Source organism: Rhinoraja longicauda, chromosome 3 (assembly GCF_053455715.1).
Source record: "Rhinoraja longicauda isolate Sanriku21f chromosome 3, sRhiLon1.1, whole genome shotgun sequence".
NCBI lineage: Eukaryota > Metazoa > Chordata > Chondrichthyes > Rajiformes > Arhynchobatidae > Rhinoraja > Rhinoraja longicauda.
Genome location: NC_135955.1, coordinates 86,737,932 through 86,762,098, shown reverse-complemented (window position 1 = coordinate 86,762,098; position 24,167 = coordinate 86,737,932). Strand labels below are relative to the sequence as shown.

General features: G+C 40.0%; 1 protein-coding gene across 3 annotated transcripts; it reads right to left on the bottom strand.

The window, feature by feature from the left end:
• Positions 1 to 389: 389 nt before the first annotated feature.
• gtf2h2 (general transcription factor IIH, polypeptide 2) lies at positions 390 to 23,372 on the bottom strand. Of its 3 annotated transcripts, none has more exons than XM_078396578.1 (16): positions 23,259 to 23,372; positions 21,533 to 21,616; positions 20,026 to 20,103; positions 19,748 to 19,784; positions 19,526 to 19,612; positions 18,194 to 18,244; positions 17,484 to 17,538; positions 15,673 to 15,778; positions 15,376 to 15,466; positions 14,132 to 14,219; positions 12,250 to 12,357; positions 10,490 to 10,553; positions 6,226 to 6,329; positions 5,192 to 5,294; positions 4,455 to 4,494; positions 390 to 3,061 (listed from the first exon to the last, which is right to left on the bottom strand). In XM_078396578.1, exons 2-16 carry the CDS (start codon positions 21,586 to 21,588, stop codon positions 2,951 to 2,953), a joined length of 1,179 nt encoding a protein of 392 aa, XP_078252704.1. In that variant the 5' UTR covers positions 21,589 to 21,616; positions 23,259 to 23,372; the 3' UTR covers positions 390 to 2,950. The 3 variants fall into 3 exon arrangements, with proteins under 3 accessions (XP_078252704.1, XP_078252705.1, XP_078252706.1); XM_078396579.1 differs by lacking the exon at positions 23,259 to 23,372 and adding an exon at positions 22,489 to 22,725; XM_078396580.1 differs by lacking the exon at positions 23,259 to 23,372 and adding an exon at positions 22,576 to 22,725.
• Positions 23,373 to 24,167: the final 795 nt, after the last annotated feature.

The window sequence follows — 24,167 nt, the reverse complement described above, 5'->3', positions numbered from 1 at the left end:
TAAATTGGGAGTTGTCAGAACAGACTGATATGGTCTTTTGTATTCTTTGTGCACATGGCCTACTCCTGCAAAAAAGTCTGTCAGAATATAATACACAATTGACATTAATTGTATAAATGTCTATGACGCAAATGAGGATCATAAAAGTTGCTGCTTATTTAAGAAAAATCATGTTAACTTAAATGAAAATGCATTCTGAAGTTTCATGTTATGCATCTATAAATATAAAATTTAAATATCTTACACTATATTAAATAATTAATAAGGTCTCTTCTGAAAAATCCACTTTAGAGGTCAATGGGTCTTTGCAGACAAAAAGGAATTGAAATTGTATTTTTAAAAGTTTGAACATGTTTTAATGATTTTTTCATAATACAAATTACCATTAATACATTAGTTATATAAAATCATATCAAGGAGACGCTTTTAATTTTGGAACCTCAGTCTTGTCTAATAATTGTTATTGCTAATAATATTTCTCCACTTATGTCCTTGAAGCAAAATAACCCAAACTTGTTGACATTAGGAAACATTATATGCTTCAAATGGAAGACGAAGGCGAGTCCCAATAATTCATTTTGTGCAAAGCTTCAGATTTAACACAATCAAACTTAAAACTAATAAATAGTTTTCAACAGTCATACCACTTTTCGAAACGATTCAGTTATACAATTAACCCACTAATATAAAAAAATGAATCTTCCCATTTGTTAAACATTAACCTAATAAATTCCTGTCCAAATAGCACCTATGGTGTTCCAGCACAAACCCAATCTGGATTTGTGTCAGTGAATTCACCACATGATAACCAAGAATAATATGCTTGTGTTTTGCCAAACCTTTACACTTCCTTCACAAAAACAATCTTAATATCTCTTGATAAGTAAACTGCATTTTCCCTCCTATCTTTCCCAATAAGAAACAGTTTATTAAAACTGGCGTCTCTCAGACAAAAATGTACTCGAGTTTGCTACGTGCACTAGCCTTGCAGGTAGCATCAGTGGTTAAGAAAATGACAGTGTCAGTTATAATGTACAGAAAAGTATTGTGAATACAATATTATTTCATGGACTTTGGAATGATGAGCAACTTGAATGGTTTAGTTAGATTGTAAACTCAATTTCCAAGAAAAAACTGTCACTAAATGCAAAATAACATTTAATCATAGGTTAATCATGTATGAACATCAACCTCTATGTTTATGCTATATTAATTTTCTGTGCGTAAACGTTTATGCTTCCTTGAAATACTTTGGACTTCAAGCATCAGGACTCTGAGGCTGGAAATCAGCCAAAAATTTCATCCACATTGAGATTCTAATGCACTGTATTTTTGTTCATCATTTTCTGTGTTATATTCCATAGCTGTTTCATATTATTTATTTTCATATTTTTCATATTTCAGATACAGCGCGGAAACAGGCCTCTTCGGCCCACCAAGTCCACGCCGCCCAGCGATCCCCGCACATCAACACTATCCTACACACACTAGGGACAATTTTTACATTTACCCAGTCAATTAACCTACATACCTGTACGTCTTTGGAGTGTGGGAGGAAACCGAAGATCTCGGAGAAAACCCACGCAGGTCACAGGGAGAACGTACAAACTCCTTACAGTACAGCACCCGTAGTCAGGATCGAACCCGAGTCTCCGGCGCTGCATTCGCTGTAAGGCAGCAACTCTACCGTTGCGCCACCGTGCCGCTGAGAAAGTAAGCATGTTCATAAAAAGATGAGAAGCATTTATAAATTAGTTTTCCTTAACAGTGCACAGATAGTAAAGTCACTGCCTTGCATTGCCATGTTGAAACCTGACCTTAGTTGCTGTTTGCGTGGAGTTTGTATGTTCTTCCTGCATCCACATGAGTTTCTGTTGGGTGCTTTTCTATGTGTACTCATATTTCCTCCAGCAACCCAAAGATATACAGGTTGGTAGGTCAATGTTAATTGTGTAGTGAGTAATACAATCTGTGGGTGGGCAGGATGGGGGTGGCATAAACTCATGAAAACGTGGGGAGAATATATTTTTTAATAGGATTAATGTAAATGGTTGGTTGATAATCAGTGCTGACTCGGTAGGCCGAAAGGCCTGTTTTTGCATAATCCCTACGATTATGAAAGTCGACAAATGTTTGACAACTTTCACATCAATCTTGTTACATGTCTTTTTCATTAGAGAATATTGCTTACACTTTAATAGTAAAACAGAAAATAGTTCTGCTAAAAGGGGAATAAATTCTTGGTTTTGTCAAATTTTCAAAAATTCTTAATTTCTCAGGAGGATGCTGATTAAACCAGGGCTCCTCGGGTGCAAACAAACCTTAGAACTTGTGTGAACAATCATTCTCCGTGTGGAAACTTAAGTCAACATGTTTTTTGACCATTTGACTTCAGTCCACGTAAAGCATATGCAATTTTAACCAGAGCACAATGGATAGAAAAACTGATTGATATTCTGCATATCCCTCAGGACTACAGTGCTTCTTGTGGAATCCCTTATTTATTCCAGTAGCTACTCTCATTAGTTTGATGTTTTAACATGATAGAATGGTTCTTGATCACAGGGTTGAAGATAATTACTTGCAAAGTATTAACTAATCAAGCCATCAAGGCTCTCCCAATTCTGAGGTGAAACTCAACAAAAAATAAATAAATTACGGAATTATGAATGGAGAATCAATAATTACGACAACTTAAAAGCTGATTGTTTTACATTAATATGTGACTAAAATTTTGTCATTGTTTATGTATGCTTAAAATTAAATACATATGAACAACGGTCTTGCAAACTGCCTTTTCTTCACAGGCAATGGTTGTAAAGTTTCCGATCAGAACCAACCGTACCAGTCTAGCTCTTGTTTGTCAGCTATGAACACAGATTATTATTTTCACAACAGCAGCTAAAATAATGTTGGTTATTCATTGATTTAGTATTTTATTTGACAGTCATTAAGGATTGGATTGGTTTTGAATACATCCAGGACAACAATGTAAGGTGTCATGAATAAAAATATCACACTCCATGCAGTAGATGTTCTGGCACACGTTGCAGATATATACCTACAAGAAATAGAAGAATTATAATCCAAACTTCGCAAAAACAAATTGACTACTTCCATCCCCCAAAGGAATCATATGCTTCTTATTCTAAAGTGAATGGACAGGCTGAAAATGCAGTTAAATCTATCACTTCCACTACTCAGCCATCTACAATGGAATACAGGCAGTTTGTTCTCTAATTCCTGTTTAAATGTGTGTCAACCAATATTATTTAACTAAGCTAATAATAATAACTAATTATTTCAGGGAATAAAATTCTGCCATACATTGTCACGATTGCAAGTTGGGTAACATATTCCAACATTCAAATTAACAACAAAACTTCACAACCGGACTGGATTTAAACAATTACACTGTTTATTAATTTACAGGTGCAACATTCATTTCAACTAGAAGTCTGTTCACCTGAGTGCTAAATACGATCACTGATATAGAGAACATAAACAAAATTGTAATTCATCCAAGAAATCCAGTGACATAGAGCTGTACAGCATAGGTACAAGCCCTTCTGCCCACTTTGTCCATGCTAACCAAGTTGACATATTGAGCTCAAAGCCCTCTAAACCTTTCAATATATCGGTCCAAACATATTTTAAAAGTTGTAATTGTATCTGCTTCTCTAGCTTCCTCTGGCAGCTCATTCCAAATACAGACTGCTCTCTGATTAACAAAGTTGTCCAAGGTCCCTCTTAAACCTTTCCCCTCTCAAGTCTTTGCCCTCTAGTTTTAGAATGCACTGGGAAAAAGTCTGTCGACCTTCACTGTAGCTATGCCCCTCATGATCTTGTACACCTCAATAAAGTCACCCCTCAGCCTCCTACACTCCAAAGAAAAATGTCTGAGCCTATCCACCTCTCCCTATAACTCAAGCCTTCAAGTCCAGGTAACATTCTGATGAATGTCATCTGTACCCTTTCCAACTTAATCACATCCTTCCTATTGCTGGACTATTAAAACTGCACAGGGTACTCTGAGCATAGTCTCACCAATCAAAGTATAGCTGCATCAATATGCCCCAATGTTGTGCCCTCTCTCGTAGGGTCCTCTATATATTGATTAAGGAAGCTTTATTGAACAGTTAACAAATTATGCCTGGTCCAAGCCCTTAATACATAGATGATCCGGTCAATATAATTGATGTTGATATCTCCCACTAATCCAACCCTATTAGTGTCTTAAATGTTTCACAATAAAATATGCCCAAATTACTTTGACAATATATACATGTAATGAATTAATCCATTGCATCAATTTGGCAATTCATCCAACTCTTGTATGGCTAAAACACTAACAACATCCAAGAACTAATTCTGTAAAAAGAAATGACCTTTGCAAGAGTAACTCAGCATCTCTGGAGAAAAGTAATGGGTGACGTAAATTGAACATGACTTACGATCGGATCTTGCAAATCCCCTTGACAACCTTGACAATACCTTAATAAACAGAAGACACAATTGATCTGAACATTTTTATTACTCATAAAAAACTAAGAAACAGAAGCATGAGGCTTTTCAGCCGTTGTCTTATTAAATGGCTCATCAGAAACTCTGGTTTCTTCCTCTCTACACCAAGGACATATAGATTCATTATAGTACTATCTATGCAGAAACCAGAGGTTATACACGAGAGCTTTCTTGTCTAATTGGCTAAAGCACAAATACGATCTCAGCCATTAGTTGTGCATTACCCCAACCCCATAAAAGGGGAGGAAAAAAACAGATTTCAGATTATATAACAACAATTGCAAGTTTTAAACCCATGCTTGTTATAGCAAATATGACAGTTCTGAGCTTAATATGATAGTTTTGTGAAGTCTGATAAAACTACAGAAAGAAAAACAAAACTTATTTGGTAAAAAAAATATAGATCACACATTTTCTTCAATGGAAATTGAAGCCCGTTGTTAACCACAGAAAATTTATGTCATGCTCACTCAAGTTTTTGATTAATCCTAATAAGCTTTATATTCAATGGCTTAGTTTTATTTGTGCATTAGCTCTTATATATTACTTTTTTAATAGCCAATGTATCCACATACAACAAAACAATGCTTGGCTAAATAACAATAAGCCAACACCATGTTTTTAGCTTAACAGAAGATAATATTTCTATTTATGTGGCTTTACTTACCGTTCTCCCTGAACCTCTTCTAAGGAAGTTTCTCTGAATGCATCCAGTGGAAATAGATGATGGTAGGACCTTGCCAAGTGAGGTGCAGAGACTAATGTAAGGCCTACCATAAACAAATAAAAACAGTATCTCATTAACCTATGATTAGGGATGTTTCTCAGTGTACCATTTATACAGGCAAGGACACAAACTATAAATAAAAGTTCAAAACAGTTTTGCCCCATTTATTTGCAAACATTAATGTTCACATGAAGGATGTAATGGGAACAAACACAAAAAGCAGCCACTGAAATACATAAGTAAGATGGTGTTCTCAAGCATCAGCTTTATAGTTTCACCAAAGTAATGATCTCAACTGGGTTAGAGATACAAGAGACTGCAGATGCTGATCTACAGAGTGAATACGGAATAACAATCAATCTGCTGGATTAGCAGGTCAAGCAGCATCTGCGGATGGAATTGAATGGGCTCTTGGAAAATAAACTCCCAGAAAAGGATAACAATGAATAATATTGGATCACTTTTCTATCATCAGTGACATAACTGCAAATTATGATTTTGACAAAATTCCAAGGTTCCAAACTGCGGCCATGGCTACATGGCTTACTAAATACCAGACCAATTAAAACAGTAATGTCAAATGAAGCAGTTATCTCGTAGCCTTCCTCGGGCTGCTATGGAATCTGGTGCTTTGTATTACCGGTGTACTCATCTTAATTCAAACCTCTTGGACCTATTTTCCAATCTACACTCATGGCCACTTCAAAGATAAGGAGCAGTTAGCGAACCAGAATTACATATATTTTAGGACAGCAGAGGTCACCACTGGCTCACCCTGCCCAACCAAAAACAAGATCTGCAGACAAAACCCATTTTCCAGTTCCAGTACCTTCCCTCAAAATTTTCATTCTTATCTTCATCAGTTCAGTTTAAGCAGATTTCTTGCATTTTCCTATTTACTTCTCCACCTTCACGCCTGCTGTAACATTATAATTTTTTTAACATAATACTTTTCTAAGTTTGGAAGTACTCACCACAGACTTTACACTCCACAGGCAACTCAGCATATTTTGCTCTACACTGAGGGCAATAATATCCACCAAGTGTTAATGTTGGCCCACTGCTGCTATCCAAGTGTCTGAAAGCAGAGGAAATTAAATTAACTAAACTCAATTTGTAAATATAACTGTCGTCAGTTCACAGCATGGAGTTTGCAAATCTCAAGATCCTATAATAACCAATACCAGCAAACAAGGATGGATGCCCAGTCAAGTTTCACTGTGCTAAATTCCAAATCTAGAGAAATGGGTAGGGAAACTTCAAGAAGAATCAGTGACGTGTCCAAGGAAAGGGAAGGAACAAGATGGTAGACCCCAACCTGTTTCAGGGAGTACGAACAGTATTTTGAAATAAGTTTTCCCAATGTCTCAGCTGAAGGGCTGCAAAGTTAAAAAGTTAACACAGCTACTACCCGGAATGATTAAATGCAAAAGACAAGGTTTAAAGAATTTGTAACCATGTTCAGGAAAAAACACCCAGTGGATTCTTTATCTGGGCTTCTGAGAGGTCTTTATCACAGAAATCGGCCTCCATTCAAGTTGAGTGCACTAAATACAGCAATAAGACCAAACAAAATCCAGGTATAAAGTCCTGGCCTAAAAACAATTCACTTTGATATACCAGCCCAAGTTGTACAAAGTTGCATTCTCCTTGAAAAAGCAAAACAAATCAAATGTAATCTTTGTCACCTTGGTCTCCCGCCAATGATTAGCAAAATGAAGGATGATGTTAAGAAGCTGTGGGCAGAGTCAAGTGGCAGTTTCTCACCAGTGATCTATCTGCTGATGTACAGATTTCAGTTTCGCAAAGAATACTTCATTCTAGAAAGACACAAAAAGCTGGAGTAACTCAGCATGAAGAATGGTCTCGATCCGAAACGTCATTCATTCCTTCTCTCCAGAGATGCCGCCTGTCCTGCTGAGTTACTCCAGCTTTTTGTGTCTATCTTCAGTTTAAACCAGCATCTGCAGTTCCTCCTTACACTTCTAGACCTGATTAAGATATGGCTCGAACCCATATCTGGAACAGCAGTATATTTCTATGCCAGAATGGTTTTCAATTTGTATGTAAAATTTAAGGTGATTTGTTCATTCTGACAAAAATATACTGGCATACTTTAGTCTTTACTGAATTACCAGGTGTTAAAAGTATGTTTTAGTGTTCCTTGGTTTGTTTTATGTGGAGGGAAACTTTTTTTCAATCTCTTACCTCGACGGAGATGTGATTTTTCTCTGTATCGTATCTCCGTCCCCACTGCGGCCTGACATCGTGGAGTTGGCGGCCTTTCCTGGAGACCAACCAAGCTCCAAGCCACGGGAGTCTGCGGGACTTTAACATCGCGGAGCTTGCGATCCCTTTGCCAGGGATCGAAGTTCCAACCGCGGGACCTGTGGACTTTGACATCGTGAAGCCCGCGGTCTCTGGTAAGAAGAGGCCGACTCGGGAGCTCCATGCCGCGGAGAGAGTTTAAACCACCCCGACGCGGAAGTTTCGATCGCCCCAATGGGGGCTTTGATTGCCCCCACTGCGGATGGTTTGATTGCCCTGACCGCGAGAGAACAAGAAGAAGATTGAACTTTATTGCCTTCCATCACAGTGATGAATGTGGAATCCACTGTGAAGGATGTTTATGTAAACTTTTATTTTATGTGGGTGTGTGTCTTATTGCTTTTCACTTAGTACGGCAACTCAAATTTCACTGTACCTAAACTGGTATATGTGACAATAAACTGACTTTGAAACCTTGAATTAAAATGCCACTGCGTTCTTTTGACATGTCCCTGCCCATTACTCTAGCTATAGAATTTAGCAAAGTGGAAATTGACTCCACATCCATCCTTTCCCAATAATACCATGCATATTGCAGGAGTCCAAGAAGATGGTTCAGCATTACCTTCTCTGAAACAATTAAGATGGGCATAACTTACTTTATTTGTGTGTACAAATAAAGTAAGTTATGTCAAAAGTATGGAAAATTAATTTGCGCCAATTGGTTAACCAAAGTAGCCTGTATAAAACAGTTGTTTCTGAAACACCATTTAAAAAAGACAATTAATTTTATTATATTGAATACCTATCAATTTATACTTAACTAGAATGATTTTGATAAGCAACCACAAGCATCAGATTAGTTTACTTTATTGGCATGTACACCAGGGTGCAATGAAATTCCTTCTTTGCATGAAGCTCAGAGAACACAGTATAAATGCTGATAGATATAGCAGTTCAGTTTTTGTTTCAAAGATAGACACAAAATGCTGGAGCAACAGCGGGACAGGCAGCATCTCTAGAGAGAAGACTGAAGAGTCTGAAGAAGGGGCTCGACCCAAAACGTCACCTATTCCTTCTCTCCAGAGATGCTGCCTGTCCCACTGAGTTACTCCAGCATTTTGTGTCTATCTTTGGTTTAAACCAGTATCTGCAGTTCCTTCCGAAACAGTTTTTGTTTCACTTCAGTTTAGTTTATTGTCACATGTGCCGAGATACAGTGAAAAGCTTTTGTTGCGTGATAACCAAATAGCAATAAATGCTGTAACAAATGTCAAACAGCAGAATGATGGAAAGATTGTAATGCAATCTGAAGTAGTGCAAAACAAATATTAAAGTGTAATTTTGGAATAACCGAACGAGATAGAGTTAAAAGTAAATGTGCATGACAGCACCTCCAGGAAGGAGATGTGAAAGTGAGACACTAGGAACTGCATAGGTTTACAAAAAAAGATCAAGTGCTGGAATAACTCAGCGGATCAGGCAGCATGTATAAAGGTTTCCACTAGTGGGAGAGTCTAGGACCAGAGGATATAGCCTCAGAATAAATGGGCGCATCTTTACAAAGGAGATGAAGAGGAATTTCTTTAGTCAGAGGGTGGTGAATGTGTGAAATTCATTACCACAGTCGGCTGTGGAGGTCAATTCATTGCCATGATTGAATGGTGAAGTAGACTCGATGGGCTGAAAGGCCTAATTCTGCTATGAATTATGAGCTTATGATAGAAGTGTGAGATAAACAGATTGAAGAGTTGCAAATTGTGATTCAGTAATTCCAAGATTTCCTTTCAAATAGTGATGCTTAACAGGAGACCTTCAATACTGGAACCAATGACTTTGGCAGCACTGGAACAGGTAGATGGTAAGGGGAAGCAATCATAAAAGGTAGTTTTTAACTGTTTTATGAGGAGCTTCACATAAAATGTTGCCGCTCTCCACTATCATCTTATGGAGGACAGTATTGCATGTGAAATCATATACACATACATTCATACTCACCAAATGTGTAGGAAGGAACTGCAGATGTTCATACACACCAAAGATGGTTTAAACCAGTATCTACAGTCCCTGCCTTCATACACACCAAGTTCTTGTTATTCACAAGGGACAGAGGCACAGACTTCCCATGGATAACAAAGTCACTTCCACGAGAACAATTTCTAAGCATGTTGCAGCTTATCAAAAGTGTTTGCTTTTGATTTACTGCATCCTTATGGGGAGATTTTCAAGCGCCTCACTTCCCTCACTTTCCATTGTAGTTGGCATTGGCTACCTCTGGCCACACTGTAGCCTATTACATTAGCTTACCTGCAAAACACCGATAATTAAAGGACTGGCAAATCATAAACAAAATATAAGGTGCAAGATAGTCATGAGAGTAATAGATCGGGTCGATGCATAGTCTCTTGCCCAGAGTAGGTGAATCGAGGACCATAGAACATAGGTTTAAGGTGAAGGGGAAAAGATTTAATAGGAATCTGAGGGGTAACGTTTTCACACAAAGGGTGGTAGATGTATGGAACAAGCTGCCAGTTGAGGCAGGGACTATCCCAACATTTAAGAAACAGTTAGACAGGCACATGGATAGAACAGGTTTGGAGAGATATAGACCAAATGCTGGCAGGTGGGACATGTTGGCCGGTGTGGGCAAGTTGGGTCGAAGGGCCTGTTTTCACACTGTATCACTCTCAAGACTCCAATAAAAATTGTATCCAGCTCCAGCTTCAGTTGCATTATGTCCACTGATCCGTCACAACTTGTCAACACATTAAATGCAATCCAGCTCATTGCAAACAGAATTTACCGGAAAACTTAGAAGAGTGTGTTCTGAAAGAACACATGATGTGTTAACAATATTCCCAGTAATACATGGCTGACCTTGTAAAACATGAATCTAAGGATAGCAAGTCACCGAATAACGAAGTCTAGATGCACAATTTAATCGTGCTACCCATCGTTTACCATACTTACGCCATGCTGAAACATGGTTTTGCATCCTGATCTGATAAAGATCCCATAGTATGCTGGGGGAAACCTTACAAAAGAAAAATAATGTTTTATTTTAAAAATTAAATTCTTATCACAACTGACATTATCAACCAAAACATCATTTTGGCAAGAAATATGCCTAATTATTGATGATAATACCAATGTAAATATAATGTACTTTAATGGATTACCTACAAAACCATTGTCCAACCACCTACCAATCAACCCCCCCCCTCCCCCTCACCGGTACTCGCCCTTATCCCTCACCTGCAAGTAATCACTTGATCACTTACCAGGCTTTGTCCCATCCCCACCACTCCCCGCACAATTAGTCTGAAAAAGGGTCCAGACCTGAAATATCACCTATTCATGTTCTCCAGAGATATTTCCTGACCCATTGAGTTACTCCAACAGTTTCTATGTTTTTTTTAATCTGCAAATCTGAATTTGACCTCAACTATACTTTTTTTTCACCATTCTCTTTAAACTTTGTTTATCCCACAGTTTCACACAGCCATAAATATGTTCAATAAATCAGCCTCAGCAGCTCTATTGTATAGAACGCTCCAAAGATTTGCAACTAAGGTTATCTCTGCCTTAAATGGATACTCCATATTCTGAAAATATGCCTAATTCAAGACATTGCCATGGGTGAAAACATCTCTGAATATCCACCCATAATATTGCCTCTATTTTCCTGCTTATATCATCCCTCATTCTAAGAATACTCCATTTTTCATCATTAGACTATGCCTTAATCTCAGGAATCAACCATGAACCTTCTTTGAACTGCCTCCAATGCAGGGATATGCTTCCTTAAATAACAAAACTAAAGCCGTACACAACACTTCACATTAAGTCTCATTGAAGTCAGCACAAAAAATAGGAACAGACAAGAATTTTTAAAGAGGCGTAATTATTCAAGATGGAAATACTGAGGTGACTTAGCTTCCCACAGTATATTCAAAACCACGGTCCCCCTCTGCAGTCCATACACTGCACAGCCTCTCACTGTCCCGCTCTATCTTTCTGTGTAGCTGGTTAAAGACAATGGCCTAGATTTTATACTCAGTGATAGATAAGAGTCATAGAGTAATACAGTGTGGAAACAGGCCCATTGACCAACATGTCCCAGCTACACTAGTCCCACCTGCCCGCATTTGGTCTATCATATCATATCATATATATACAGCCGGAAACAGGCCTTTTCGGCCCTCCAAGTCCGTGCCGCCCAGCGATCCCCGCACATTAACACTATCCTACACCCACTAGGGACAATTTTTACATTTACCCAGCCAATTAACCTACATACCTGTACGTCTTTGGAGTGTGGGAGGAAACCGAAGATCTCGGAGAAAACCCACGCAGGTCACGGGGAGAACGTACAAACTCCTTACAGTGCAGCACCCGTAGTCAGGATCGAACCTGAGTCTCCGGCGCTGCATTCGCTGTAAAGCAGCAACTCTACCGCTGCGCTACCGTGCCGTCTATAAACCATGGAACCGTGCCCTCCACCCCCTCCCTCCCTCCCTCCCCCTTCCTCCCTAGGAGATAGATTTAAACTTTTAAATGTGAATAACTTAAAAAACATAACACCGATTTCAATGAAACTTCTTCCATTAGCACCAAAGGGACGACGGTGAGTACGGTGGGCCTAAAATTGTCACGCTATTGTGTATTGTTTTGGCTGTAGTTCAGGAACAAACAAACAAACGAGAGTTTTTGTATATAGATGTGCTTACCCATACGAATGAGCGAACACTCTGAATTGGAGTTAGCAGATGGAGGTCGAACGTGATAATTAAGCAGATCTCTAAAATGACTCTCATCTAAAATAACATTGTGTACACCTAGGAAAGGACAACATAAAGTCATATATCCAATTCAATGTGAGGGAAGCATTTTCTCCAACTTGCAATTTCTTAGATCCTATAGCTATACATGAAGTGTTTTCTTACCACACAGGAGGATATTTGACTCAATGAGTCTACACCAGATCCTTGAGCATTCTAATCAGTCCCATTCTCTCAATTGTTTCCCTATAATCTTTTCTCTCTCACATGTCCCTCCATTCCCCTAATTCCCTTACCAAATAAATTAATCTATCAGTCTGACTTAAGGGTGTGGGACGAAATCAGATCCACAGGCAGAAGCCCTCTAAAGGTTTTGAAGATGCTAAAAAAATAGCCAGCAAAAAATTCATGAGAATCCCTTCAATCCTTGCCTAGATCTTCCTGGAATTGAGAAAAGAGTCAAGGTTGCAGAGCACAGAAATGGGTCCTTCAGCCTGTCATGTATAATGCACAAGGTGTGAACTGTTTGTATTTCAGACTAAATCCCTACAAAGATCATGGAACAAGACTGGCTTAATAGTTTAAAGATAACATGTACATTACTGAGCAACTGACAAATAATTTTTCTCAAGAATCATTACTCAAACTATGTTTCATCCCCAAAAGTCACTTTTGATTATGTGATGTGTAATCAGAATCAGAATCACAATCAGAATAACCTTTATTGTCATCCAAAAAAACAAGTCTTTTGGACGAGATTTCGTCACCCACAGTCGAACAATAAGAGCAATAAAAATAAGCAATTACACACACAATCACAAACCAACACGAAACCCATTTGGAGGAATCTGATATATTAAATAATTACCACCTTCCCCACACATCAAACTCCAAAAATCGCCCGATGTAGGAAATTTGAAAGAAAAACAATGCTGGAGAAAGTCAGTAGACATAAAAGGCTGGATTAACTCAGCGGGTCAGGCAGCATCTCTGGAGAAAAGGAATAGGTGACGTTTCAGATCGAAACCCTTCTTCAGACTGAGAGTCAGGGGAGAGGGAAACTAGAGGTACAGAACAAATCAGAGATGGCCCAGATGGCCAAGGTCAGGTGGAGCCCACAATAGTCCAGTGTTGACTGCGGAAAAGGTGATAACGAAGGGATACATGGATGTGAACAGTGGAACTGGCAGGACGCCTAGAGTGGGGGAGGGGCAGAGAGAGAGGGAAAGCAGGGGTTACTTGAAATGGGGGAAATCAACAACGAGTTGGTCAGCATATAAGGAAAGAGCAACAGTTAATATTTCAGGACAATTACATTTCATCTGGTGAAAAATCATTGAACTGAAAGATTTGTTTTATTCGCCACAAATCCTGCCTGACCTGCTGAGCATTGAGCATTTTATGCTAGATCTCCACCAAAACGATCATTTAACATTTTTCAACAAAAAACTTTCCTTCCCATCCTCCTTCCAGAACTCTGTCCAATTGCCAATATTCAAATATGAACCTACAGCACAGGTTTTGGCAGACTGGTTGAGGACACCGGGCATTACACCTGAGCCCAATTATTCACTGGACCAACATTCAAGGACAGTTTCAACAAAAAATTATAAATAGCAACCTGAAGTGGAAAACCATTCAAAGTTGCACCTTCTTAATGCTATGCCTTCACTAGTCTTTTGGTTACAATCAGGTAATTCTGCATGATTTATTCAGTCACCGTCTTGATCGTTGAAACCATAGGAAGAACTCAAAGCAAGCACGCTAAAATCAATATTTACTTCATTTCTTTAACACTGGAAAAACAAGTTGATTAATTCAGATGACCTACCACCAGTCTCACGTGCAAGAACAGTGCAAACTCGTACTTCTGCCGAGAGACCAATCACTGACACGCGAATTTTAGTAGCTTTCAAACACTTAAAAACAAAAAGGGTATTGTGTTAAAATACCACAATAAGTATTTCACAAGTTACACTACAATTCTGACTATGATTACAATTCCCCTCTCCCCCCACAAATGCTCCTCTAGAGCCTTGACTCCATGCTAAGGTACTAAATACCACCACCAGTGTAATTGATTTTTTATTTACACCGAATGCCGGAGGTTGAGGGTTAAATTAAACATTTAAACATCTACTTCTACCCTGATAGAAATATTTAAAATTATGAGGCATAAATAGCATAGTCAGAGTGGAAACATTAAAGACTAGAGAGCATAGCCTGAAGGTGAAAGGGATAAAATTTATAGAGGATGTGCAGGGCAAGTGCTTGTTTTACACTGATGGTGCTAACAGTCTGGAACGCACTGCCAGGGGGCGCTATTGGAGGCAGATAAGACACAGCGTTTAAGAGGATCTTAAGTAGGCACATGGATATGCAGAGAATGAAGTAATATGGATCATGTGCAGGCAAATTAGATTGGTTAATTTGGCATCATGTTTAGTATCTGTAGGCAGAAGAGCCGGACCCGTGCTGCACTATTCTATGTTCTAACACAATTTATTCAATGCAGCTTCACAACTTCCAGCAGATACATACTAGACAGCAATCAGCAGTGCACATTCTGCAGTTTTCTCTTTAATCCTGTAATTCAAGCCAATGTAGCCCCTCTTCATCTCCCAAGCAGGGATAATTAACTCTGTATAAAATTTGCAACCATGCCTCCTAAAATTGCACTTGTTGGTGGAACTATACAACTCTCTGCAGTTGCATCTGACCCAGCTTTCTCAAGGGAAAATTATACTCCCACTCCCTGACCCTTACCACATAAATTATATCTATTCACATTGACTGAGAAAAGAACAATGGAAAAATGGAACAGCCGTTCAAAGTGAGACTCCCTTCAGCTCAATTTCTATTCAGCTGCTCTTTGGAAATGTCTGAACAGTATTAATCAATTCAAGCCCCCATCCCACCCCTACCTGACAAGAAGCCTTGCTCGTGGGAAATTTGTCACATGAAGAATCTTAAGCAATTACCCCCACTGTAAAATCTTCTCATCACACTGTCCCCTCCCAATGTACACCAGGTCAGCAACACATTAGTTATGACAAAAATATATTAAACATTTACCTTAATAAGATCGTAAATGTTAGATGGGTCACAAGTTGTAAGACTACTGAAAATGACAAGGACTTCACGGCTGGTATGCCCTGGCATGTGCCTTTTGGTTGAGAAGAGAAAACAGAGGTGACGTCATTTGTATGAATGCAGTACAAATTTAAACCAAATTGCACTTTCAACACAAATACAGCTCAAAGCACCTCAGGAGAAAGAGGAACCAAGTATTGAAAGAAACTGCAGTGGATGGGCGGAGGGAGAAGCAGTGAAAAGCTACAAAGGTATTAATCAAATTCTGAAAGCACTTACTTCAGGGTATCCATGGCTAGAGAGAGGGAGTTATACAGAGAGGGTTCTCCACTGCATGAGCCACCAACAGCTTTATTTAAGGCTTCTTTATGTTTCTTCGGATTTCCTAATGTAGGAACAAAGAGCAACAAATCTTAATTTGAGATTATCACAGTTCTCAGTGGCAGGGAGAATTAAAGAAAATAGTTCACAAAAGGTCTGTCTTCCTGCTATTAACCTAATGCTGCACAATAGGTTTAACAGAGCTTAAAATAAAAAGATGTACAGGGCAACTTTTCTTTTTACACAGTGGTGGATGTTTGCAATATGGTACCAGGGTGGTGGTGGAGGCGGGCACAATGGCGGCATTTAAGAGGCTTTTAGATAGGCGCATGGGTGTGCAGGGAATGGATGGATATAAATCAGGTGCAGACAGAGATTACCTTGGCATCATGTTTGGCACAGACATCGTGGGCCACATGGTCTGTACCTGTGCTTATTATTAAATGTTCTGTAAGTTGATTCACATGATTTTATAATGATTTGATGTCAGATTTGACAATTCTAATACCCTTGCAACAAGTTGGTTAACTGCACTTACTGTTAGGCTCACACGACACGGAAACTCACTCAAGAAAGGAATCAGAGGGCTGCTGATGTCTATGAATCAAGGTAATGAAGGAAGGAAACCGTGGAAAACAAGGGAATAGAATGATTTTAAATGGGAAAACCTCTCACTCTAAAGAAATTAAGTGCTCGTCTTGATGCACTGCGTTGCATACAAATTGACGATTACCCTTAGTGGATGCAAGTAGGTCACATTAGACTTTTTTTTTTTCAGTGTCAAAAGAAGATCATGATGAAAGCAGCTCCTGGAAGCAAACCAGCCATTCCATCTTTCCAAAAGAAAATCTATATCCACGGTGCAAGGAATAACAAAGTTGTAGGTACTACTAATTTGCCTAAATTATACTAACTTTATCAAATTTGAAGAAACAATTAGGAGCAACAATTCTGGGAATGCAACATACGATGATTGAAGCATTGGTATATCCATCTGCACCACATTGTACAGTTGCGAGTTAATTTGAATGCTACACCACCCACTGTGAATACTTAAGAAATATATTTCAAGTTGCATTCACAATGGGCAGGAATAAGGATATAGACTGCCCTCGGTATTACGGACCACTTTTTAATAGATTTCAGTTATAGTGGACGGAGTGGCCACTAGGTGGCAGCAATGGGCAAAGAAAAAAACACTAATTTATAAAGGTCATAAGGAATAGGAATAGAATTAGGCCATTCGGCCCATCAAGGCTACTACGCCATTCAATCATGGTTGATCTATCTCTCCCTCCTAACCCCATTCTCCTTCCATCTCCCCATAACCTCAAAACCTGTACTAATAAAGAATTACGTGCGCTATTATCACTGTTTATGTGAACTTCTTTCAATATACAATGCAACCCATGATGGAATATGTGAAGTACTGCTGGAAGTTGGCTTTATTATCATGCTTTCAGTATCTATTTTATCTTTCATATACTACTTCAGATATAACATTTAGAATATCATAACTAACATTACCTTACTCGGTTTAGCAGACAATCGACAATAATGCCCACCATTCCCTCCCCCTCCCCTCGTGGTCCATTATGATGAATTATCTGTATTTTCAAGAGCAGAGGTGAGAGCCAAGTTCCAGCGCTTTAAACTGAACAGCGAGCTCCTTAATTGCGTAGCTAACTGCAACTAAAGTTTTTTGTCACCCAGACAATATTACCCCTTGCCTATTTCTTATTTTAAGGGAGTATTGTATATACCATTACCTGCAAGTTCAGTAAGCTTTTCGGCCCTTTTGTTTTTTGTGGAAATTATACCAATCTAAAAATTAAAAAGGAACAATAATGCAGAAGTCATGGATATTTTGTTGCAATGAAAAAAAACGTTTAATCTACACAAATGTTTTTAATCCACACATCACCCGTTGTCAACCTTGACTTATCCCTCATATTTAAAAAATAAAAAAAGAATCGTGTTCAAAGGCTAAAATGTATTACAAACCAGTGCTGAAAAACAGTTTTGGCCACAAGGAGAAAAATATTAGTTACTCTTTGTAATGCAATTAATCCCACTGATTCTTAACTTGAAATAAAACTAAGTTCAGATACACATTATACAAGTTGTGTTTCCATTAGGACTCAAGGGAAAATAACAGTAATCATTATATAAACATTATCAGTAATATGGTTGAAGGAGTAAGCGGATGGAGCTATGATAAGAGACATGAAAAAACAAGAAACGCATTCACTGAATTTGACTTGACCCATAAATATTCATCTTTAAGATAAACACAAAATGCTGGAGTAACTCAGCAGGACAGGCAGCATCTCTGGATAGAAGGAATGGGTGATGTTTCCAGTCGAGATCCTTTTTCAGAAGCATTTGTCTATCAATTCCCATTTTCTCTAGCATTTTGTGTCTACCTTCTGTTTAAACCAGCATCTACAGTTCCTGCCTATACAATATTAATTCTTACCTGACTAATTGGATTTTGGTCAAAGTATTCTTCTACAAAGTATTCTAGTAACTGGAGAAAAACAGAAAAGAATAATGATGATTGAATGTAACGAAGCAAGCAATTGATGCAAACTACAAGCTGAAAAAGACAACGTGCATCTTCCAGAACCCAGTTTCACATGTAGGCTTGCTCTAAGCTTCTGATGCACATAATCCTGCTTGTATTCCTCTTGCTCTTTGGCAGGAGAGGCTTGTAGAATTACACCTAATCACAGCTGCAGAAACTCAGTTCTTATGAATTATTTGAAACTTGAACTTAGAATTAATTTTCACAATGTCTGGCATGTTTAGTATTTCCAACAATTTGTATTTTTATTTCATATTTCCAGCATCTACAGTATTTGACATCTGCCAAACCATCAAATATCAGTGGCAGACAACAGGGAAGGAACAAGGAAAGAGTGACAATAATATTTTAAATGAAGATAGCAAGATAGCAATGAAGATCTCTACGTTGCATGACTATAACTCTGCCTTCTCAGTTCCAAAAATAAGAGAGCCCTTCCGATTCAAACCTGACCAAGTAATTTAACATAAGAAGAAACTACAATTCTTGAGTAATTGCATCCCGTGAAGCAGTTCTGAACCAAGTGGAACGGACCCTTGCCTATAAGCATCAAGTCTACTAAAATTCATTAAATACAAGTGACAAATGGGAATTGATTCTCTGAAGTTTGTTTTCCTTTCCCTTTAACAGTTTTTAATTTTAGAAAATACAGTATGGACATCATCAGGAAGAGAGAAATGAGCTTACTATTTCTGCTTTTTCTTTGCTGTAACCACAACAGGTGTTTACTAATACTCAGTGAATACCCAGGATGAGTGGGAAAATACCTGAAGTTAAGGAACCACACTGCCTTGAGTTAGGATTCCACTCCTCGCCACCTCACAATTTGTCACACTGCAAGTGATTTGTTTACAGCCATCAGTCCACTTAACAGCCTGAAAAATTTCGCTCACTTAATATTAAGGACTGATATTTCTGGGGGTGGTAGGTGCTGACACATAAAGTTTAAGGACATTAACTTTATCTCTTACTCCAATTTTTCATTTTTGTGTAACATGGATTAATGATTCAATTAGCTCAGAAGAATAAGTAATACAAAACAAGGACATGGTAGCATGCACAAATAGACTAAGGAAAATAGGTTATAAGCTCTTCATTACACATTCTTACATTACATATTCTTTCAATTAAAATCAGAGACATTATATAAATGCTTCAACTTGTTATAAGTAGCTAACATGATACATAAATTTTAAAAATAAGAGAATATAACTTTTATTTTACCTTTAATGTTGAGGTAAGTCGGTTTGGTTTCAAGTCTTGGTCTTCCATTGATTTAGACATGTCTATTATCACATATAAGTGCCGCATCTTTAAATTTGAATAAATCATACAAAGAATAATTATTATGCAGAATACCTTGCTATGTGTACCGCATATACACCAAGATCAAAGTGTAATTTTCTACTGAATCAGTATCTTAAAGATCACATATAGAATACTTACCATTCCAAGTCTAACTTGCCCATGTGATTCAAAGACTCTACATAGGAGAAACAGGCACAATTAAAGAGAATTATTCTAAATAGTTAATGTGAGTTTTAAGTCAGCATAACTTCCAAAACCAAAACCAAATGATATTTGAAAATATCTGGTCAAAACCTGCGCTATTTCCTCCCTTCTTAAACTTAGGCATCCCAAATGTGAGTTCATAACGTAAAAAAATAAGTTCTCATGTTACTGTACCTCAATGAATTAAAATGTATTAACTAGCACTCTGTTACCTTTTTCTTTTCTCTTTGAATAGAAGATTATCGACCGTGGCTTTAAGGGAACCCGACTCATCTTCTTTGAGGACTTCCCTGTTAATAAAAGTAAGAGAACATGAGAGAGAGGTACGTTTTCATATATTAAACCAAAATATTTTAAACAAGCATTGTTGTGATGCTGTGTAGGATGAGAGCGTGTAAATACTCATATATCTTTTAAAGTCCCAGGACAAGTGGTTAGTGATGCATATGGGATCCTGTGATTTATATAAAGAGGCAAAGAGTACAGAAGGGGAGTAGTGACATTGAACTTAATAAACACTAGGTAAGCCTCAAGTGCAGACTAAGGAAAGATGTGACAGTCTTCGAGAAATGCAGAAAATATATACTAAAACGGCTCCAGGGATAAGGCATTTTGGTCAAAGGTTAGTCGTGTGAGGCTGCATTTGTTTTTTCAATGAGCAAAAACAATTCAAAGATGGAGGTGGTTAAGATCAAATCTGATTTAACAAGGTAAGCTGTTCTTATCAGTTATTGGACAAGTGGACAGAAATTTATTTTTATTTCCTGGACAAAATAAATAAAGGAATGTTAGTTAATAAACTTTTCATATGCAAAGTAGATATGATTTGTAATTTCCTGCCTTCAATGATTGTGGAAACAGTCAATCAGACCTTACAAAGAGGGAATCGAGTAAGCGGTTGAGCAAAAGTTATTTGCAGGGCTAGGGCAAAAAATGCAGGGGAACGGGGCTGATGGTATAGTTCTAGAGAAACTAACAAAGACTTGACAGACCAAATAACTGCCTCGGTAAGCTGCAAAAGGTGCATGACAAAAGTTTGTCTACGGTAGTTATGAGATGTGATTACCAAATCATTAAAATAAATAATAATAGCTCAGTTGATAGTCCTCTTGATTTTGAGCAAGAAGTTTGTAAGCTTGTCTCCTTCTGGAATACAGGCTGACACTTAAATGCAGTACTAAATTTGGACATTGATAGAAAATGTCCCCTTTCCAATAAGAAACAAAGAGGAAGAACTCGGAATTATATACAGCCTCTCATAACCTAGATATGTCGCAAAATACCTCGCAACCAATGAAGTTTTTTTTAATGTAACTATTCATGTAATGTAGGAAATGTGGGGACCACAAAGTACAAGGTACCACAAAGTGATCAGATAATCTTTTTTGTTGGGATGATGATTGTGGGATAAATATTGCTTAGGAGAAGAGAAATAAGGTTCCTGCTCATCATTGAAATAGTGCTACAGTATATTTCATTGTCATTTGTAAAAGCAGTTTAACCTCTTAGGAGCCGCAGTTTGTCCGTGCTACAGTGGAGAATCAACCTGGATTTTTCTGCTCAAGCTACAACCGATTGACTTATGATTGACAAATGTTCAAAGCAAGAAGGAGAGAGATATAAAATTGAATGCCCAATTAGTTGCGAGAGTAAAAGTACATCTGGATACAAGTAAAACAGCACAGAAATATTCAATCTTAATTACACTGCAGTACATACCAAGTCCGTTCATAGCCACCTTCCCACCTCTTCGTTTTTTCTGATTCATCGTACATTATTTTATGCTTTGTGTTTGGTTATTACCTTCGAAATTTTTAAAAAAAACATTATTTTAATACAACTCAACTAAAATGATCATGCTCCTTCCATTCCAACAGTATGTGTCCACACGACACATCCATTTTCACCAAAAACTGTTGAGAAAAAAAATCTCCAAATGTGGGCTCAGCTCACGCATCTTGACAGCTAGTATCACCTGAGAAATTTTGGAAGCAGGACTCGTATCAAGTTTTGGAAGCAGGACTCGTAGTTTAAAAGTTCATACATTTTTCATCTGACAGAATTTCTGCAGGGAATATCTCAGCCATTGAGAACCAGTGTTAGTGTCCTGAGTTTCTGTTTATTTACACATGCATGCAAGCGCAGTGGAACTAGAAGTTCTCAGCTATAAATTGGTGGAACTACAAGGAGCTGATGGCTTCAATGCCTAAAGCAGAGATTTATACAGGAGATTTCAGTCAGAGAGTGGTGAAGGTGTGGAATTCTCTGCCTCAGAAGGCAGTGGAGGCCAGTTCGTTGGATGCTTCCAAGAGAGAGCTGGATAGAACTCTTAAGGATAGCGGAGTGAGGGGGTATGGGGAGAAGGCAGGAACGGGGTACTGATTGAGAGTGATCAGCCATGATCACATTGAATGGCGGTGCTGGCTCGAAGGGCTGAATGGCCTACTCCTGCACCTATTGTCTATTGTCTATTGTCTAAAATCAATGAAATTGAATGGAGAATATGTCCAGTCCATCCCTCAAAATGTATCCCATTATCCACCCATTCCTGCAAAACCCACAACCTCCGCTTCTAAAATCACAACCCTTCCTCCAAATCCTAAACATTTTCTGACCTTGACCCCACCCCCCACTATCCCAAACCCCAACCTGATAGACCCTGAAAGAATAAATACCTTGTTGTCACATGTAACAAGTCACAGTGAAAATCTTTGCTTGCATACCCAAGGTGTGCAAATAGTCACCATATAAAAGGCACTTACAAAGTTACAAGGTATCCGCGCCACGTCCCTCTTTGCTCTCCCCCACCCTTAAACCTTGTCTCTGTAATCCAGAGCTCCAACACAAATCCTTGTCACCAATGCCCTGTCACCGTTACCCTGCAGTCCCCAGCTTCCATCTCTATCCACATCCCCATAGCCATCCCCTCCCCGTCCACAATCCTTATCCCCTTCCCATCCGTCCCCTTCCTCGTCCCCCATCCCCTCCCCATCTACGACCCCCATCCCATCCACAACACGCCTCCCCACCCCCCACCCCCCACACCCACGTCCCCTCCCACGACCCACTCCCTCCCCATCCACGACCCCGCTCCACGACCCCCTCCCCATCCCCCACCCACGTCCCCTCCCCATCCCACGTCCCCTCCCCATCCCACGTCCCCTCCCCATCCCACGTCCCCTCCCCATCCCACGTCCCCTCCCCATCCCCCACCCACGTCCCCTCCCCATCCCCCACCCACGTCCCCTCCCCATCCCCCATCCACGACCCCTCTCCATGACCCCTCTCCACGACCCCCATCGCCTCCCCAAGTCCCTGTCCCATCCCCGCATCTGCGTATCCGTGCCCCGCACCGGGCTCCCTCCTTCTCTCCCCCCCCCCCCCCCCCACTCCGGCCCTGCCCCCCCCCCCGCCCCGCTCACCCCCCCCCCCGCCCCAGACCCACCAGCGCCGGCTCGCGGTGTCGCACACAAACCCCGCCCGCTCGCTCACACACACGGACAGAGGTTCCGCCCTCGCGGCAGGAACGCTTCATCCAGACCGCTTATTTACTTCCTCCCCACCTCCCACTCTCCCCCACCCCACTTCCTCTCCCTCCTCTCCTCCCCCTCCCTCCCCCCCTCTTCCTCCCCTCCACTTCCCCCCCTCTTCCCTCTCCCTCTTTCCTCCCCCTCTCCTCCTCCCTCCTCTCCTCCCCCTCCCTCCCCCCCTCTTCCTCCCCTCCACTTCCCCCCCTCTTCCCTCTCCCTCTTTCCTCCCCCTCTCCTCCACCCCACTTCCTCTCCCTCCTCTCCTCTCCCCCCTCCCCCCCTCCCCCTCTCCTCCTCCCCCTCTCCCTCTTCTTTTCCTTCTCCCCTCCTCTCCGCTCCCTCCTCTCCTCTCCCTCCTCTGCTCTCCTCTCCCTCCTCTCCTCCCCCTCTCCTCCTCCCTCCTCTCCTCTCCCCCCTCCCCCTCTCCTCCTCCCCCTCTCCCTCTTCTTTTCCTTCTCCCCTCCTCTCCGCTCCCTCCTCTCCTCTCCCTCCTCTGCTCTCCTCTCCCTCCTCTCCTCTCCCTCCTCTCCTCTCCCTCCTCCCCTCTCCTCCTCCCCCCTCCTCCTCCCCCTCTCCCTCTTCTTTTCCTTCTCCCCTCCTCTCCGCTCCCTCCTCTCCTCCCCCTCCTCTCCTCCTCCTCCCATCTCCTTCTCCTCCTCCCCTTTTCCTCCCCTCTTCCTCCCTCCCCATCTTCCCCCCCCCCCTCTTTCTCCCTCACCACCAGAATCAGACTGAAGAAGGATTCCAAAAGGTGACCTAGCCATGTTCTCCAGAGATGCTGCCTGACCCGCTGATTTACTCCAGCACTTTATGTTTTTTAACAG